At 39.0% G+C, this 20,360-nt stretch overlaps 2 protein-coding genes across 2 annotated transcripts; both read right to left on the bottom strand.

The window, feature by feature from the left end:
* Positions 1-1,277: 1,277 nt before the first annotated feature.
* On the bottom strand, positions 1,278-10,190 carry LOC140306806 (probable polypeptide N-acetylgalactosaminyltransferase 8). The gene is made up of 11 exons (XM_072385397.1): positions 9,983-10,190; positions 9,143-9,476; positions 8,726-8,892; positions 7,042-7,228; positions 5,874-6,071; positions 4,041-4,155; positions 2,473-2,658; positions 2,144-2,281; positions 1,939-2,031; positions 1,688-1,858; positions 1,278-1,539 (listed from the first exon to the last, which is right to left on the bottom strand). The coding sequence occupies exons 1-11, from the start codon at positions 10,146-10,148 to the stop codon at positions 1,420-1,422; spliced, it is 1,875 nt and encodes a 624-aa protein (XP_072241498.1). The 5' UTR covers positions 10,149-10,190; the 3' UTR covers positions 1,278-1,419.
* A 1,209-nt stretch (positions 10,191-11,399) lies between these two features.
* On the bottom strand, positions 11,400-17,126 carry LOC140306507 (probable polypeptide N-acetylgalactosaminyltransferase 8). Its single transcript, XM_072385119.1, has 11 exons — positions 17,078-17,126; positions 16,064-16,313; positions 15,822-15,988; positions 15,506-15,689; positions 15,199-15,396; positions 14,094-14,208; positions 13,828-14,013; positions 12,765-12,902; positions 11,879-11,974; positions 11,625-11,792; positions 11,400-11,534 (listed from the first exon to the last, which is right to left on the bottom strand). Exons 1-11 carry the CDS (start codon positions 17,124-17,126, stop codon positions 11,400-11,402), a joined length of 1,686 nt encoding a protein of 561 aa, XP_072241220.1.
* Positions 17,127-20,360: the final 3,234 nt, after the last annotated feature.

The following is a 20,360-nucleotide window of genomic DNA, read 5'->3' as shown; positions in this document are numbered from 1 at the left end:
CAACACACCAGTAGACATTACACATCATCATACTTCCTCTTATTCTTTGATCGCTTTAGCTGTTGAAAATATAGAGTTAATTGCTTTATTTCCCTTGCTTTATGTTGTATCATTATTTACAGTGTGGGATAATTTTACCAGAAGATGCTGCTTTTGTTTTAGCAAAACCAAAAATATGATCTAAACTTAACGTCAGTAATGAGTTGTCCCTCCTTATATTCTGATATTTTACATAGTTTTACAGTGACGTTTATGCTGAGCTGGCCTTTTACTACTGTTTTCTTTCTTATTTTACTGTAAAAAAGCTATTACACATCAGCAACTTTTGTAAATTATTTTTGTTTACAAAATTATTTCAATCAGGTGTTCAAAACTTGAAAACATTTCAAAATTAGACCTTTGCTTAAGTAACTAATGCCTTCATAGAAGTATTCAAAATAAGAAATGGGTTAAACCAAGTCTAGCCTATATTAACCCTGTTTGAGCCCATACTGCCTGTAGAACCATGAACAAAGTCATAAATAGTTTTTTTTCTTGACATCAAAGAACATACTAGAAGAAAACACCAAAAACCCAGAAAATAATTCAGTAATTTCATGAGATGTACAAGATGGTCAAGTGATATTTCGTCATTAACTTTCTCAATCCATTGGCCCTAATAAAAGTTCTCATATTTCCATCTATTCATCCATTTTCTATACCTGCTTCATTCTGCTCAGGGTTGGGGGGGTTAGAGCCAGGAGCCCATCCCAGCTGACACCGGGCGAGACGGAGAAGACACCCTGAGTTTATTTATTCACCATTTACTCATCACATATAATAAGGCATGAAAAAATTCATCAGATTTTTAATTCTATGGGCACCACAGCTATGACTAAAACCCAGCGTAAGAAAAACTTATTCAAACAGTAAAATCAACTAAATCCATGTGCATTTGCTTTTGTGCAAGTTGGAACAGAATATTTTGAGGGATTGCTGGGTGGAAAGACTGAAGACCAGAAAAATCTTGCCTTTTAATGCTGTTTAAGCTGCAGGCGGGATGGCGTAATTTGCCAATGCACAAGATAAACAGGAACTTCTCACAACTAAGGACTTAATTATCTGGCAACACCCTGCAAGTATCACAACAAAGTAAATCATTTCAAAACAAGCAGAACTAAGGCAAGGCAGGATAATTATTCTGTTGTAAACTGTCATATGCAAAAATACATCTTAATATTATTTACGGTTTTAGCAACTTGTAGTTAATCTTTCCTTTTGAATAACAGTACATTTAAAAAAGCACAATAATAAGAAATAAACAAAATCTCTCATAGCCTCAACATCCACTTGGTAGAATTACAAAATAAATCGGATTTATTTTAATCCGCTGTGCCATGAGCAGAGAAGTACGCTTCTTGACAGTCAAACACTCAGAGCTTAAAAGGCTTTGATTATGTTTTGGATTTCCCATCTTTGGCCTGTGCATTCTCTTATGAGAAGTACAACCTTTTCAATTTCCAGGCATCTCTTTGTCTGTCTGTTCTTCAGTTCTTTACCCTGGAAGAGTTTAAGAGTGTCAACAATTACATCAATATCTTAAGTTATGGGCATATCCAAACAGTGAGACACGGAACTATTTCATCCATTGATTTCTTACATTTATAGATCTTTATTTGTGTTTTAACATTAGCTAATAATGCATTACCTGAGTGAAATCCCAGAATATTCCCATTCCTTTCTGCATTGCCTCTTTGCAGTTGTACAGGCCAGGCTTTTTTCCTTTTTCACCAGTGTCAGTTAAACAACGGTTGTCATTGTACTTGTGGGACTTCATGCCTCCAATGTACATTTCACCAGTTGCACGGTAATATACAAACTTGAATAAAGAGAAAAACATAAGAGAGATTAGACAGACGACATTCATCAGTCTCAACAACCACTAGCTGCTTCACTTACTTGAGGTCCATAGTAGTGGCAATTGTAGGCGATTGGTGAATGACCCGGTACTGGACCTTGGTCTAAGCACATATCAGTATCAAGATTCTTCATCTGTCAGTCAGGAAAAAAACCCAACATACAGGTGTGTCATGAAAACACAAATACTCATGTGGCAAAGCATTTATCCTGCAAAAATAGAAAAGTCAAAGAAAAGTCAACTCACTCCTCCATAGGCGAGCAGGTTATCCCAGGGATCCAATTTAGGATACACGTTTTCCAGGTACCATTTGAAAGGTTTACATTTCAACTTTTCTCTGAGTTTCTTCCTCTCAGAGACATCCCCGATGTCAATTCCATGATTCTGAACAACAGACAAAGAATACGGCCTGATTTGTTTGATATATCGAGACCAGAGACAGTTTACCACTGATTTCAAGTCTAAGAAACAATTACAAACAAGAATAATTAACTCTAAATCTGAACTCGTGAAGCTTTCTGCTGTGCAGAAGCATTAACTGCTGATTGTGTACTTCTCAACTTCATTTTAAGTACCTCAAATGGCAAGTTCCATGCCAAGTTGATATTGTGTTTGTATTCATCCATCCATACTTCTGCGACCCTCAGGGCATTTCTCTTCATGGCAGGGCTTAAGTCCGGCAGGTAGGGCTTGTGGGCTCTCTCAATGTGGGCAATCTTGGAGCATGGAACTACTTCAACACTACCTCCACATGTCCACACCTACACAAACAAAAATGCACCATATTATTATTATTATATGTTAACATTTTACAGTTTATTTGCAAAAAGGTCCAAAGCTAAAATCTAGGTTATCCTGCATGTCAATATATAAAGTCTTTCAGCTCTTATTTGCATCATTTTTTCCCCCACATACTTTACTTTTTAGGTATTTTAAGCACAATCAGAGGATATTGAAGCTTTGGTTGATTCCTATAATAAAACTAATCAAACATGTTTAGATTAACTGGGAAATACACAACATTACAAAAGCAGTATTTTCATTGATGTTAAGTTATTCATCAGAAACTGAAAGGGGAGTTATGCACTTATTTACTGTCCCTGCCCCACAGATGAAACCTCAATTGCTGCAGCGACGGAAGTCATGCCAGTAGTAAACAACTGTGTAGAAAGCCCCCTAAAAGCCCCCTGATAGCTGCCAATAACAACAGCAGCTATGAGCTAATGGAGCTATAGCACGTGTTCATTCATTGATTCGTCTTAAACTATTGGTGAAATAATAACAGATAAGGTCTTATCCGTAGAGGCTGTATTGTCTATGCCCTGTTCTATCCCATTATATATATACTCGGATCTAAAGTCATCTAAATATCTTCCGAAGGACGCCGACTTTCACCAAACTGTTGGTGAGTAGATGAACTTATTTATGCCAGAAATAAGGTCCAGGTTTGAAAAAAAAAAAAAAAAGGAACTTCCCCTTTAACCACCTCGGTTTTGTTTTGGACTAGTTTGTTAATATATTATTCTCCTGTCAAATTGTTTGGGCAGGTTTTGCCAATTCTATGACAAAGACAAAGGTTGTTAGTTATCTTGAAATATGAGGCACTGTGATCTACACATATTACAATAAACATGACCACATTCAAATCCTTCAAAAAATTAAAAAAGTTTATTACCGATAAACTAGAACATTCCTTTTTTTTAAATTTTGTTTGCTTGGTCTTTTTGAGTGTCTATTCATCACATCTATCATAGTACATAAAAATGTGCAATCTTTTTCTTGTTAGAGCCTGTAATATTGCTCTATATTGTCACTTGAAATAATTTTTGGTAGCATCTGAGGGTGTCTTTGTCAGCCACCATGACAACAAATTCTTGTGCATGTACAGGGGTCAGAGTCAGGTCAAAAACAGGTTTTTTTTTTGTTTTATGCCAGTGGTCTTACATATAAAACTGTAATAACATAACTGTAGGGGGAGCCAAAGATAAAAATGTAGCCAAATTCTCCAGAGACACTTTAATACTCTAATAATTAGACAAAGTGTTGGGGTAATTTTGCTGAAACCAAAACGACTCTTGCTCCAATTTGGCGAGACACCATGTAATAAAGTGTTGGATTTGGATTTGACTTGGTATGTACTCACACGAATTCCCAGCTCCACATTTTCTCCACCGTACACTTTCATTCCTTCATCAAGGACACCGATTTCTCCAAGAAACTTCCTATCAGCTACAAAGATCCCCATGACAGATGGACTCCTGGGGTGAAGGAAGACAACTGTTACTGCTGCTGAAGATTGTTTTGTAGAGTATATTTATATTATCATGAATATAAAAGACATAATTAAGGCTCTAAGGTTCTGCTTGTTTGAGAGCTGTACAGTTCACAGCTTTAATTATTAAGTGTGTTATGTTTCAGACTCGTGATGCATTCAATCAATCATTATAGAAGTCACCACAATGTAAAAAATAAGTCTTTGAATCATTTGGTAATTAAGCATGAAAAGGCAGAAATGTTCTATTTACATGTATACATTTACTTATTTACAGTGATGATCCAGAATGCACTAGAGACCGCTTACTGAAGCAGTTTTGGACATATTGTGTCTTTGTATCTTTTTTCAGATTTTCTACTGAGCTTTTTTCAGTAAAAACATTGATTTTTGCTAGATTTTTCCATGTGTGCTTGCATGTCCTCTCCCCCAATGGCAGCTGGGACAGGGTCCAGCCCCCTCCTCGATTGTGAATTGAATTAAGCGGGTATAGGAAATGGATGGGTGGGTTTGGTAATTTTGGCGCTTCTTCACAAAGTCGATTGCATGTTGGAGTTGCAAACTTTCTAAAATCAGAGTATTGCCTGGAGTTAGACCCCAAATCTGAACGAGTTGAAGAGAAGACATTTAGGGTGCAGAGAAGGAATAAACAGAGTGAATGAAGAAGTTCAAACCATCTCTTTCATGTATCATCATAGGAAATGGGTGAAAATGGACCCCTTGGATTCCTGATCAGGACAACGCAGGAATATCAGATATTCAATATTATCAATTTCACTGAGACATAACTGCGGGAAATACTTCTCTTCCAGGCCTTTAAGCTATAGGGGGCAGACAAAGACAGAGAGGTTTCATCTGTGTTACCTGCCGATGCTGTGCGTGACATTATCAGCTAAGATGTTGCCAAGCAACAAAAATACTCTGACGAAATGATGATTGAACGGTTTGGCAGTAATTCTTAATAAAGTTCCTGCAACCAAGTAAGAAAATAAGGGTCTTAATACTTAAAGGGGAAGTTATTTTTCTTTTTAAACCAGGACCTTATTTCTGACATGAAATAAGTTTATCTACTCACGATAACAGTTTGGTGAAAATCGGCGTCCTTTGGACACTATTTAGATTTCTAGAGATCCATATAACGGAGTTAATGGGGCAGGGATGATGCAGCCTCTAAATAAGGCATTATCTGCCTTTATTTCACCAATACTTTAAGACAAATGAATGAATGAACGTGTACTATAGCTCTGTTAGCTCATAGCTGCTGTGTTGTTGTTATTGGGGGCTATCGGGGGGGTTATGGGGGCTTTCTCGTCTACTGGGATAACATCATTGCCGCGCGCTGCTGCAGCACAGCTTATTTAATCTATGCTCTGTGACGGTCGGCTACCTTCACACAGAGTTTGCTACTTCACCAAACTATTCTAAAACTGAACTATAGTGAGTAGATAAATGTATTTTATGCCAGAAATAAGGTCCAGGATTAAAAAAAACAACTTCCCCTTTAAATGGTTTCCTTCCGTCTTTTAGTTTTAACAAATTAAAGCAAAAAAAACCAACAAATGAACCGCTTTTCCTTTGTTATTGTTTAGTATTGTGTGTAAAACAATTTGAAAAAATTTGGTTAATTTATTTCAAGATGAGTCTGAAAACTTTTTGAAGGCTTTATAAATGAAAACAAGCCTGACTAGTTTCACTTTGACTTACTTCCCAGGCAACGAGTTGTCGTTAAGTTTGTGGTACTCGGGTGAAAACCCCTCATACATGCACCACAAAGCCCAGTCGAAGGCATGTGCTGCTGGTGAGTATTCGATAACCTTGAGATCATCAAAATTAACCCTGTCAAACACAGGAGAAACCACCACAGTTCGGTCAGCTTTGATCTGTGTCAGTAAGGGTTCCGCCCTGCAGTAGGAGAGTAGAGGAGAGGTTTGGTTTACTCATCAATCAAATCAAATCAAACTTTATTTATACAGCAGTTTTTATACAAAAGCAGCGCAAAGTGCTTTACATAATAAAATAAATACATACATAAACTCACACTGACAACCACACCGCACACATATGTAATGTAATAAACCTTATTCTAAATCTTCAATTTTTTCCTTTACAACTATTCAATATATTCAGAGTGATTCACATGCAAATTAAGTTTAAACAAAAGAGCAGGTGGCATCATATCATTAAGATCAGTGACAGAACCGGAGTTATTCCCACAACGGCAGAGCATACCAAACTTGCTTTCATTGCTTAAATATTTGTTGTGCTTGTCTTCATATTCGCTATATTTAACCCCCATTAAAATGCCTATGGCACTTAAAAGATGAAGGAAGAATCAGACTATAAATGTTCAACAGTAATGTGGAGGTGTAACTCATTTATTTATTTATTTTTGCTGCTCATGCACTTTCTGATGCTGCTTTAGAAATGAGGCTGTGACTGAAAGGTTTTAACGGCCCCGTCATTAACACCACAGACACTGTGCTGGTGTGCAGGGTGTTTACTGCAACAGGCTTTTCTGTGGCCATTGGATCAGACTGTTGTTGTTCTTGGATCAGACAGTGGTTTACTGAGCATTTATAATAATCTGTGAAACAGGGCGCTTCCACAGAGAGATCATTCCTTTCAGCGTAATTATCCTGAAACCAATTCAAGCCTTAAAACTACAAACTATTTTGTATTTCTAAGAAGTAAGAATGCTTCCCAAAGTGTAACTTTAGAACTTTGTAGATGTAGTTCTGATGAAAAGCTTTTAAAGGAACTTAAATACAATATTTAATTGAAAAAAAACCTGACTGAAGCCTATTTAGGAATAAAAGTTAGCATGACTGGAACAATATTAGGTAAAATAACAATGTTCTTGCCACATTCCTACCACATCTCATGGACTTCGATGTGTGCATCCAGGATAGCCACCACATCAGCGGTAGCAGCCCTCCACCCAGATGCTCTGGCATAAGAAAGACCTTGTTGCTCGGTGTGCCTCACTCTTAGAATACGGAGATTTGGGTATTGCTGCTCGAGGGACTTCACATACACATCAAGGTCCCCCTTTAGATCCTCTGAAATGGAAAAATAAAGATGGCAATGCAAAATATTCTAAAGCAGACATATCATGTCCTAACAACAGAAAGACATTTCATTCAGAAGTCTTAAAGGGACAGTTTGGGTTTTTGCTTGTGTGAGCACTGCTAGCTGTAAAACAAATAGTTCTACAGAGATAATAAATATAACCTGTATCCTTTATCCTTTATTTGCGCTGTACAGCTGACACTTGTTTCAAATTTAATTTGTCAAAGTCTAATATCAACATAGGTGGGTCAAGAAGAAATTCTAAGGAAGTACAATCATTTCTACGGTATGTGCTTTAGAGGACTACAATAGAATAGTTTATGAAATGTAATTTATATCCATTAAAAAAATAAAACCACAGACAAAACTTAAGCCAAAATGCAGATGTATTATGTGTAAAACTAAGCCTACCTGTTCAACTTCCACAGGAATTAAGAGAGTAAGTAGCAATTCGGTAATCCAATCAAATGCAAAATTGTGAGAACTTCTACAAAAGCAGCCGACAGCTTCGGTAGTTTGGCAGCCTGCTGGTTTGGAGCGTTCAAATGTGCGCATTTACAGCCACAAAAGCTGTGCACCTTGTCACGGAGCCATGAACTCCTCTCTGTGCCAAAGTATTCTATCAAATGTGACACCATCTGACAGTTAAAGCCCAGCTGAAATGAGATCATGAACCAGAGGTATGATCTCAAACGCTGCAGACAGTCTACAACAGAATGGCAGAAAAAACCCAGGAAATGAATCAAGGTATTACAATGGTCCAGTCAAAGTCCAGACCTGAGCTGTGCATAAATGAATGCCGTCACGCTTCAATGAACTGAAGCAACATTGTAAAGAAAAGTGGGCCAAAAGGCCTCCACAACAATGTGAGAGAGTGCAAGTTCCTGCTGCTAAAGGCGGTTCTACAAGCTGCTGAATCGTGGGGTTTTTGGCTAAGTCTCTGTAAAATAAATAGTGAGATAGCATCTGTTGTTCATCTGTTGTCGTTACTTAATGACCTGGTAAGGACCAGATGATTTTTACTAACTAAAAATAGTTGGCTGGATAGTGTAGTGGTATGATTACCACCTTTTATGTAGGAGATCTGGGTTCAAATCCCCTGCATGAAAGGTACTTTCTCCAGTAGGGGTCCTTAGGTAAGACCCCCTTACCCTATCTGCCTACCTGTAAGTCGCTTTGGATTAAAGCGTCTGCTAAATGCGTACACATAAACATAAAAAAACATAAGAATTGTAAGAGTATGTTCTGCATTTTTTTACATGACTGTAAAATCTTCTTTAAAAAGCTATTTCATTGTGACTGCATCACTTTGTTTTAACTGCCAGAAGTCCGAAGAAAGTCTACAGTGAGAAAAATTAGTGCCAGAGGACTTCAAACAGGCAAACGTGTGCTCCAACAGCCTGCCTTGCCTCATAGTAACCTGCCAATAAAAAACAATGGCCTGTTGCTTCACACGTGCTTTCACAATTCTTCTGTAAGAAACCCACCATTTGAGCTGTTGTCGTCCACCAGAATGATCTCCTTCAACACGTTTTTAGGGGTGCGGTCAATGATGCTGCGCAGGGCTCTTTTGATGATAGACAAGGCTTCATTCAGGTAGATCAGCACCACTCCAAGACTCGGCAGATCTTTTGGATAAGTCTTTTTTAAACACCTTTTCAGAAGGACAAAGAGATTTAATTATTGTCATTTGTAAGTCGCTTTGGATAAAAGCGTCTGCTAAATACAGAAACAGAAACATAATTAAGTTTGCTGTCTATTGTATGAAAAAGTATTGCTCATACAAACTATGTAAACAGAAAGGTGGATGCATTCACTGAATTATCAGGAGCTTAAGAGGTTTAAGAATTTCTTTATCCTTAATATGGGGCATGAGGTGGAATGACCAAGAAAAAAAGATATACCCTGGAGGCCTTGTCTCTGGAAGAGCACGATCTAGAGGAAGGCGATCACTGAGAAAAACGTTGTATCCATACTTCTCATACAGACTCTGTGCCTCTCTTTGGTCTTCCTCAGACAGATTCCCGCCCCAGCTCTTAAATAGATAAGATTTAGGGAACAGTTTGCTGGACTTTTCCTTTTGGGGCTGTATCTTTGCAGCTGGCTGCTCTTTCACCACTGGCTTCCCTTGGATTGCCTGCTGAAGGACCGCTGCCACTTTATTCTGTCTCTCTCTGTCCTCTTCAAGTATTCTCTGCATAGCATCCTGCTTCTGCTCAAAAGCTCTGAGGACTTTCTCTTTAGAAATGTGAGAGATCGGGGAAATACAACAAGAAAACAGCACGAGTTGGAAACAAAACTATGACAGTACACACAAAGAAACATATAACTAATATTTACAGTCATATGTAATAGCTCTTAGATAGAACTTTTTCCTTGAGGTAATTAAAAAGAAAAGGATAACATTGACAGAAAATGGTAAGTAGGGAACATTTAAAATTTAAACAAACGTAATTCAGTCACTTTTACTTCTGCCCCACCTCTCATTAATACACTGCAAACTTTCCATGAGACACCATTCATCTAATTCTATGAAACCCCATCAAGGGGCCCAAGTGCCACTTTTCTACACAAATATTCTACCTTGATTACTTAATCTTCAACATGAATCTGATAAAAATTGATCTGATCTGGCATTTTATCCTTCCTTTCTTAAACTTAATTTCCATTTGCAAACTCATCATTTGTTGTAGCCTCTAAAACCGATGGGGAAAATAAAAAATAAAAAAAACGACTCAACTCACGGAGATTACTGATGCTTTCCTCCAGGTCAGAAAAACTCCTGACCTGACGAGATGAATCCGTTCCAACTCTTTGCTCAAATCCATTCCTCAGAATTATGCCCGTGTATAAAATGAGCGTAATACATCCCACAATGAGGAACGGCCGCTTGCACGACACTGGTCTCATGATGGTGATTTACTGACTGATGCCGAGCTGAGCGAAAAAAAGGAGAAACTCTCTCTTCCATGCAGATAACTCACTAGACTGACAGGATCAAGCACATAGGCAAACAAAACATATGAGACATTGAGTTGTAACAGACTGAGAGGGATGTGGTGTTTCCATGCATCCGTGTGTGCAAAAGTGTTGTTCCAAAAAGCAGCCGTGCCCATTGGTACAATACCTGCAATTAACAGCCTGACGTTGAGGCGTGGTCGATGTGGTGCTCTACACCCACACCCACACTATGCCTCCTCCCGACCGCGACCATCAGACACACCTGTGTACCTGTGTAACGAGCTTAGCCTGATATTCAAATTATTACTATTTTAGGTGGAACTGTGACACAAATAACACAGTGTAAGCTCTTTAAATCAGTGAATGTAACACAAACAGCTGTAGCTCTTTCTCTGAGCATCAGGTTTTAATGGATGACTCTGAGGCATGAATAGACATCCATATGTCTTCCTCATATCCACTCCACTCTCTCTCAGAGGGAAATGTTGGACGTTCTAATCCACTACAATTATTTGACAGCTGACTGTAAGGTGATTCTAAACAGCTCAACCAAATGTTGATTTTAATCTTTCTAAGTCCCTTTAAAGCTCTTATATACTTTTATTTGACTAAATGTTTGAAGTATACAATGTTGCTGTTGGCTTTTGATTCCTTTTTCTTAGGTTAAATCATAAACTATTGTGGCATTCTTTCCTCCCCCACCTCACGCTCGCCACATTAAAATAATCAAGTCATTTTCATAAGATCATTCAGTGGGATAAAAGTAGTGGTTCAGCTTTACTCATTTACTAATTTTTGGTACTTTTACTTCACATTGTCACACTACTTCTTTAGAAAGATGATGAAGCGAATCAAAAAGAATCTTATGCCAGTGGACCTGCATGCTTGTATCGGCGTGGGAATGTTTTTGGTTTATGTAAAGTGTGGCTGTTAGTCATTCAGAAAGAGATAATAGATCCAGAGGAACTTGAATCACAGAATAATTATGCACATTTGCTACATGAACATCATGTTCCAAAATGTTGCACAGCAAGACAGTGGAATTAAAAAAAAACTTTAATGGTAGTAAAAGTCACAATTAAGTCACAATACTCCTGAAGAACTATTAGATGGTCTTTATAAATTGGATGGTGATATGATCCAAAGGGGGGATCTTATTCCAGTGGAGTTGCATATATATGTGTGCATGAATGAACTGAACTAGAAGCTTGTGATAAGATGCTCAATACTCCAGCTCTGCCCAGTGCAATGCTGAATGATGAGCTGATAGGAAGATGTTTCTCCCTGGGCGACCTCAAGACATCGGTTTGTTGCTTTATTTCTGATCGCTTGGCCCTGCAAAGGTTTGACAGACACATCTTGAGGTGGTACCTTGTGTAGAATTTAAGCATTCGTCACCACTTCTCTGACCAGCTAAAGACTTACTTGTTTGAAGTCCCAGTGCATGTGTAATTGATTTAGCTTGGCCATTTTACACTCCTGCAGCGTAGGAATGCCTCCAGAGCCTGGATCCACCAGGCAACTGTTACCATTATATTTGTGAGATTTGAGCCCCCCAATGATGATTTCACTGTCTGTGGTGTAATAGCAGTGCTGATGAAAAAAGGATGTTATGATTTAGTATTCATCATTCAAATTCCCTTTATTTTTTCTTTAATTATTATTATTTTTCACATCACCTGTGGTTGTTGGAAATGGCACTCGTATAACTCGGGGATGTTTCCTGGACGGCCTCCTTGGTCCACACAGTGCCTCTTGAAAAAGGTGTTTCGCAGCTGTGAGGTTAGAGTTCTTTATTTGCACTGCATTTAATCATGTGATCACGCATTGTTTGCTACACCATGTGACAATTAATGTTCAGTCAGAGTTTACACATGCTGACATTTTCAGGGCGTTAAAAGTGACACCAACACAGATTTCACACACTGTGTAATTATTCCAGACTCACTCAGTGCGGTTACATGTGGGCAATCGGATCGGATTAATGGCTAAATTACAATAAATTTAGTTATTCAGCTCATGTAACAAGCTTAATCCGACAAGAAATTAAATCGGATCGGGTTACTTGCGATAGAATTAAGACCCTGAGATAACTCAATGCGATTGCCCACTTAAGGTGCCTGCAGACGACAGTGGATCGGATCGAGCGTTCTGCGCATGCTCGAGATTTCTTCCCGCGATCGTCAACCGGAAGTCGAAGGAGACGATATTACTGTTGTTGTCGCCGCCGTCAGAAAGAAATAAACAACGCGATGGAGAATGCGCTGTTGTGCATCACATTTGTGATAACCAGCTCATCACAGATATAGAGGAACGTAGCTTCATCTTTCTCAAATGCCTTAGTTTTGTTGTTGGTGGTGAAGACGCCAACCGGAAGTGGCTCTATTAGCGATAGCTGAAATGGTTATAGCGCCACCTATCTTACCGGGGTACGACATGCTTTGTGCCAGTGATTAGATTCAGATAAGGAGCATAACCCAACTATAGCTATAATCGAGTTAATCTCATCATGTAGACCCACTGACTGACATTGTTAGCAAAGTAGTAACTGAAAATTAGCCTTACCACACCATAACCCAAGATGTTATCCCATGTCTCCAGACTTGTATAGACATTGTCCAGGTACCACTTGAAAGGCTTGCATCCCAGCTTTTCTTTGAGTTTTTTCCTCTCGGACACATCACCAATGTCTATCCCATGGTCCTGTGTATATAACTTCACGTCAGAGGGTGCACGAACAGGCCAAAACTTTGGCAAAACCTGCACTCATTTAAACACTAAAACTCATAAAATACATTCTAAATCTAATGATGGCTTTTACTGTTACTCGTGTGAATTATAAGTTAATAAATCATATTTTCTGAAAAAAAAAACCACAAGGTTGGAATCAGCAACAATTTTTCTTACATGGAATGATTGAAGTAAGAAAAATGGTTGCTCTCTTACAGACTTCTGCACACATCAGCCTTGTTTTAGCGACAATATATTCCAGTGTTTATCCCTTGAAACAATGCAGATTTAAAGTAACTTCTCCACTGACTTCACTTTTGAGTCTGGGACTTCATCTACCTTCTCTGAGTCTGTGCTCAAAATCAGAAAAAATTATAGAAGCAACTGAATACACTCATTGAATTATTTCAGCCTGACTTTTCTTACTGTGACATGTTGAGATGTTATGCAGGAGTAAAAAGGAAATGCCAAAATATATTTCTTAAGCCCCATTTAGCTGAAAACAGAAAGTGTTAAAGATACAAAGAGCATTTGGTTCACATCAGATTAGTGGCTTATTGTTTGGTGTCGTGCAGTAAGAACTTCTATGGCAGGCAACAGTTTTTTTCCACTGGATTATTGTCATATTGTCAGGTCACATTAGTATCACATAGAGATACTAATGTGACATGGAATGCAATACTTCAACTTCAAACTAAATTTTGGCAGTGCCATCAAACTGGGGTGTAACACAACAAGTTTCAGTTCCAGTTAACTCTGTACGGTTTTACATTAATACTAATAGACAACCGTGATGATGCAGTATTAACCAGGACACATTTAACTTAGCTGCTCTATAAAATAAAATGTTGTTCTTTACATATACTAGAATTATGATCTAAGAATATATAGTACCAACCTTTAGAGGAATGTCCCAAGCAACAAATACATTTTTCTTGTATTCATCTAACCAAATTTCTGCAACCCTCAGTGCATTTCTCTTCATGAAAGGTAGGAGATCTGGTGCATATGGTTTATGCGCCCTCTCAATGTGAGCTATCCTGGAGCAAGGTACAACCTCTACACTGCCTCCACACAGCCACGCCTGAGCAGTAATGACACAGATCATCAAGAATTATGCTTTTATCTCAAATTTAACCGCTATTAACATTTGCAGCTACTCACACGAATCCCAAGTTCAACATTTTCTCCTCCATAAACTGTCATTCCACCATCAAGCCCACCAATTTCTCCAAGGAAACCTCTGTCTGCTGCAAAGATTCCCATAACAGAGGGACTCCTGTGCGAAACAGACATTGCAGTCACTAACGTTGCGCTACCATTTGCACTGCTCACATTATGTTGCACAATTTTTATGTACTTACCCACTTATATTATCTGTAATATTGTGAAAAACATAGTATTTTAAGTTTTACTGAAAAAAGAGTAGAAAATGGCAGGACATGTTTAAATAAAAACTTAAAAAACAGACTGCTATAGAAACAAAGATATAAGCATTTTTTAAAAGAGCAATCAATTGAAACAGAGTTTGAAATAATTAATTTTTCTTCATTATACAAACTATTTTCAGAAAGTTTTCTAAAATGGAACAACACCATAAGTCTGTAATTTAACACATTTGAACCTTTAATTAATAGGCAGAAGTACATATTTCTGGATGCAGTAGCGGACTGTGTTGAATGAAAATAATTTCCAAAGGTACTCCCAAACCCAGGCATGACGATTTCACATGAAGTGCCACCTAAGGACTCACTTTCAAGCAACAGTGGTTTCTGCCCTTGGTCTTTACATACTGAGGCTTCCCCAGACTTCCTGAATCTTTCTGAAACTCTCTGGTGGAGCCACAACTCATCCTTGTATGGAAGGATTGCATTTATTTGGTGTTAGATCGTTTTTTATACCTAATCCTGACACCCTCACCTGTCAACAACTGATTTATGCAATCTTCCAGAACAGTGTGTCTTGTATTTCCTATAAAACTTTAAAAAAAATCTTTTTGCCTCTTTTTCTGAGTGTGTTGCTGGTATCAAATTATATTTTTCTACATTTTCTGAATATGAGGAAATTGGTCAGAGAAACACTGAAAATCATTTTCTTTCTACTTGTGTCTGTTAAATAAAGGTTAAAAGATTTAGGTAGCATTTTTAGAGAATTTTAGAGAACTTTTCTGGAATTGGGATGTGTATAATGAGCTACAACAAACTTTTGTGAGGATATGATGTAGATGATCTGGTCATTTTTTAGATTTTTTTACTTTTATGTTACATACTTCCCAGGCTGCGATTCATCCTCCATCTTTAACCAGTTTGGGCTAAAGGACTCATACATGCACCACAAAGCCCAGTCAAAGCCATGAGAAAATGGGATATATTTCTCCACTTGTAGGTCATCAAAATGGATCTTGTCAAACACGGGAGAAACCAATACAGTCCTGTCAGCTTTGATCCTGGCGAGCAAAGGCTCTGCCCTGCAGGGACGTGATAAATGAAATGGTTTATTAGGCTCAAGAAGAAGGAGAGATGAAGCACTTCTCATCAGGAGTACAAGTAATAGGTAACAGACTGCTTTGTACTTACCATCCCTGTGTGGCTTCAATGTGAGCATCTAAAATGGCCACGACATCAGCTGTGGCGCGCTCCCAACCTGAGATCCGGGACTGGGATAATCCCATTTGCTGCTTATGCCGCACTTTTTTTATGAGCCCTGGCCTGTCTTTGTGAATCTGATCTATATAGTCTTGTAAACCTTCTCCGAGATCATCTGGAAAATAAAGTACAATATATAATGAATTACATGTATAAACTCTTATGGGTAAAGCCGGTGGGTGAAGGACAATTCTCACTTCATTCTAAACATCATTATGCTACATTATGAGGTCATAGTTTTACTTACTGTAAGTGCTATAATCATCCACCAGAATGATCTCCTTCAGCAGGTGCTTTGGGGTGTTGGTGATGATGCTGCGTATTGCCCTCTTAATCACAGAAAGAGCTTCGTTTATGTAGATCAGCACGACACTGATGTTGGGCAGATCTTTGGGGTAATTCTTCCTCAGACACCTGAAGGATGTGAGATGATCCGTAATGCTTGAACAAGTTAAATCGTTGTCGTTTACTATCTTCATCTAAAGTTACCTGGGGTCTCTCGTGTCTGGAAGCTTCCTGTCCAGTGGAATCTGGTTACTCAGGAAGGCATTGTATCCGTAAATCTTAAAAAGGCCTTGGGCCTCTCTCTGTTCCTCTACTGACAGTCGGTCGCCCCACTTTGTAAACAGGAAGGAGTTTGGGTATAACTTTGGCACCGCATTCTTCCATTTTTCTTGGCCCACATTTGGAACTACTTTTTTACTGGATTTCTTCTGATTGGATTCCTCTATTAGGTTTGCTTTTGTTGAGGTGTGAAAACAATCAAATGAAAACAAGTGTTAGTTAGTTTTGTTATCACTCAGAAAAGGTGAAAATCAAGCAAAATGGCTAAAAATTGTTTTCCTTTTTCTTTTTTTGCCAAACTAAACCAAGCACCCATTCATTTCTCAAGGTCCAAACTATTACAACCTAAACTTTTGCTTTCTGTTAAGTTGTACTGTCATCTTCTTGTCTCTGGTTCATTAAAAAGTTTTGTTCACTTGCAACTTTGCATTCATTTTAAATTCCAATTTCCTGTTTTTTGCTCTCTCTGCAACACAAAGAGTTTGTCCTATCGAGCAGCTCTCAGTCCTCATCGGCAGTGAAGTGCCAGACAGCATAGCTATGCTCTTTTGCCTCAATCTTTTTTGGCTTTTTCACATAAATGTACTTGTATTCAGTGGTACAACCAACAAGTTAAGATAAGCTTAACATCATAATAACTTGACAACATGCAGTAGTTCTTTTTAATTGGAGGAGGAATTGATTTACCATCCATCCATTTTCTATACTTAATCCAATTCAGGGTCACTGAACCTATCCCAATGCCCATTCCATTGGCTGGTGGCAAGGCGCCCCCTGGACAGGTTGCCAGTCGATCACTGGGCCACACAGAGACAAACAACAATGCACACTCACACGCACTCCCAGGGTCAAATCTGAGTCACCAATTAACTTAACGTGCATGTTTTTGGACAGAGGGAGCTGGACCCATTCATGCTTGGGGAGAACATTCAGACTAACCTCCACAACACTGGGCAGCCTTGGTAAAATCAAATGATTTTATGTCCATGTGACATTATTGTGGTTATTAACTTGTGTTTCCCTGTTCCAACAGGTATCCTTTGAATGGTGTTATGGTGTTTTTCCCCCCTCTTTTCCCTCTTTTCTGTCTTATCAAACCCCAGCTGGTCGAGGCGGATGGACACCCTTCCTGGTTCTGGTTCTGCCAGAGGTTTCTTCCTGGTTCTGGTTCTTCCAGAGGTTTCTTCCTGGTTCTGGTTCTGCCAGAGGTTTCCTCCGGGTTCTGGTTCTGCCAGAGGTTTCTTCCTGGTTCTGGTTCTGCCAGAGGTTTCTTCCTAAGTCTGGTTCTGGTTCTGCCAGAGGTTTCTTCCTGAGTCTGGTTCTGCCAGAGGTTTCTTCCTGGTTCTGGTTCTGCCAGAGGTTTCTTCTTGGTTCTGGTTCTGCCAGAGGTTTCTTCCTAAGTCTGGTTCTGGTTCTGCCAGAGGTTTCTTCCTGAGTCTGGTTCTGCCAGAGGTTTCCTCCTGGTTCTGGTTCTGCCAGAGGTTTCTTCCTGAGTCTGGTTCTGCCAGAGGTTTCTTCCTGGTTCTGGTTCTGGTTCTGCCAGAGGTTTCCTCCTGGTTCTGGTTCTGCCAGAGGTTTCTTCCTGAGTCTGGTTCTGCCAGAGGTTTCTTCCTGGTTCTGGTTCTGCCAGAGGTTTCTTCCTGGTTCTGGTTCTGCCAGAGGTTTCTTCCTGTTAAAGGGAGTCGTTCCTTTCCACAGTCCCTCAGGCTCAGGGCGGGAGATTGGACTGAAGACAAGTTTCGGTCCAATCTGTTGGTTTCCTTAGCTCGGATATTATTTTTGAATTGGCTCCATATGAATTAATTGGATTATAATTACAATGAATTGAATTCCAATTGGCTTGAATTGGACTTTATTACTTAAGTGCCTTGAGATGACAATTGTTGTAATCTGGCGCTATATAAATAAAATTGAATTGAATTGAATTGAATTGGTTTATAATCGGTTGTTCATTTTCTTTGTTGCTATTATTCTAATAATAATATGAAGAAACTAAAAGGTCTGAAAAGTCTGAGAGACACAAAACATGTTCAGCTGTGACTTGGCTCAAAGCAAAATTTGTGAAATTGGATACTTGTGCAGCTTAATCAAATGTTCCCTCCACAGCAAACTGTACTTTAAAAGAATTGCATAAATTAATCGAAATAATTTGCAAACACTACAAATACACATTTGCATCATTTAAAGGTTGCTTTGGAATTGCTACTCACCCAGTTGGTTTAGTTTTATTTCAATCCTGTCCAGTTTTCTACTCACTTCTTGATCTGTGACCTTTTCTGGTAAAGGAGTCACAGCCGCTCCCCAACTTTCAATCGTGGACACGATTATGTACATTGAGAGTAAAAAGGCTCCAGTAATTCCAACTCGAATATATGCCTTCATTATGGTTTCTCATAAAGGGTCAGTACAATGTCATTTTGTTTTCTGCGCCATTACAGCAACAACATGAGCCAGATTTGAAGGCTCGGTTAGACGATAAAGCAGGTCTTATCTTAAAGATAACATTTCCTGCCATGTGCACTTTGCCTTAGCTTCCATTCAACGAGTACATTTCAGTACTGCTACTATTAGAAAAAAGAATAATGTAACTAGAGTGTTTTAAAGGGAGACAGTAGAACCTCTATACATTTGTACCTTACTAATATGAGGTTGAATGTGAATTAATGCATTACTATAGAACTCATGGAGGCTTCAAAGTACAAAACATAACAAAGGCTTCTAGTTTGAGCATATTTTACCAGTAAATGTCCGGGAAGCAGACACCCTTTCCACTTTTAAGATTAGGCTTAAAACTTTCCTTTTTGATAAAGCTGATAGTTAGAGATGGCTCAGGTAACCTGAAACATCCCATAGTTAAGCTGCTATAGGCTTAGACTGCTGGGGGACCTCATCTGTCACACCTTTCCTCACTTTGCTCTCTTTTTCCCCCTGTTTAATTTCTCAAATGATATTATGTCCATGTGACATTATTGTGGTTATTAACTTGTGTTTCCCTGTTCCAGCAGGTATCCTTTGAATGGTGTTATGGTGTTTTTCCCCCCTCTTTTCCCTCTTTTCTGTCTTCTCAAACCCCAGCTGGTCGAGGCGGATGGACACCCTTCCTGGTTCTGGTTCTGCCAGAGGTTTCTTCCTGGTTCTGCCAGAGGTTTCTTCCTGGTTCTGGTTCTGCCAGAGGTTTCTTCCTGGTTCTGGTTCTGCCAGAGGTTTCTTCCTGAGTCTGGTTCTGCCAGAGGTTTCTTCCTGGTTCTGCCAGAGGTTTCTTCCTGGTTCTGGTTCTGCCAGAGGTTTCCTCCTGGTTCTGGTTCTGCCAGAGGTTTCTTCCTGGTTCTGGTTCTGTCAGAGGTTTCTTCCTGGTTCTGGTTCTGCCAGATGTTTCTTCCTGGTTCTGGTTCTGTCAGAGGTTTCTTCCTGGTTCTGGTTCTGCCAGAGGTTTCTTCCTGGTTCTGGTTCTGCCAGAGGTTTCTTCCTGGTTCTGGTTCTGCCAGAGGTTTCTTCCTGAGTCTGGTTCTGCCAGAGGTTTCTTCCTGGTTCTGGTTCTGCCAGAGGTTTCTTCCTGGTTCTGCCAGAGGTTTCTTCCTGGTTCTGGTTCTGCCAGAGGTTTCTTCCTGGTTCTGGTTCTGCCAGAGGTTTCTTCCTGTTAAAGGGAGTCGTTCCTTTCCACAGTCCCTCAGGCTCAGGACGGGAGATTGGACTGAAGACAAGTTTCGGTCCAATCTGTTGGTTTCCTTAGCTCGGATATTATTTTTGAATTGGCTCCATATTAATTAATTGGATTATAATTACAATGAATTGAATTCCAATTGGCTTGAATTGGACTATATTACTTAATATTGCTTGGTTTTCAGAATCTGTAATCACATTCAAAATATTAGAATAACTAAGAATTACTTATCTAACATACTTCAGCATTTTATTAACAGCTTTTACTCCAGCTCTTTGGTTTTGCAGGTGCTGTTTAGCAGGGTGTAGCTGCTTAATGCTCGGTGCCAAAGTAAATTATTTGCTTTAGTCAGTTTCCTGGTAATAATTCCAAAGTATTAATACTGTCACAGCTTGAATAGGCTGCCTTCATGATGGTAACATTTCTAATAAATCAAGTCAACTATAAAACCTGAGGTGTCATAAAACATATGAGGTTACAGGGTAAATATGATAAATGAGAACTATGTTTAAAGGGAGGTGGTGTCATATTTCACAAAGGAAAACACCCAAAACAAGAACA

This window comes from Leuresthes tenuis, unplaced genomic scaffold (genome assembly GCF_036924035.1).
Source record: "Leuresthes tenuis unplaced genomic scaffold, fLeuTen1.0.hap1 SCAF_5, whole genome shotgun sequence".
In the NCBI taxonomy this organism is placed as follows: Eukaryota; Metazoa; Chordata; class Actinopteri; order Atheriniformes; family Atherinopsidae; genus Leuresthes; species Leuresthes tenuis.
Note: the sequence above shows the minus strand (reverse complement) of the source record. Positions and strands in the feature narration are given on the sequence as shown.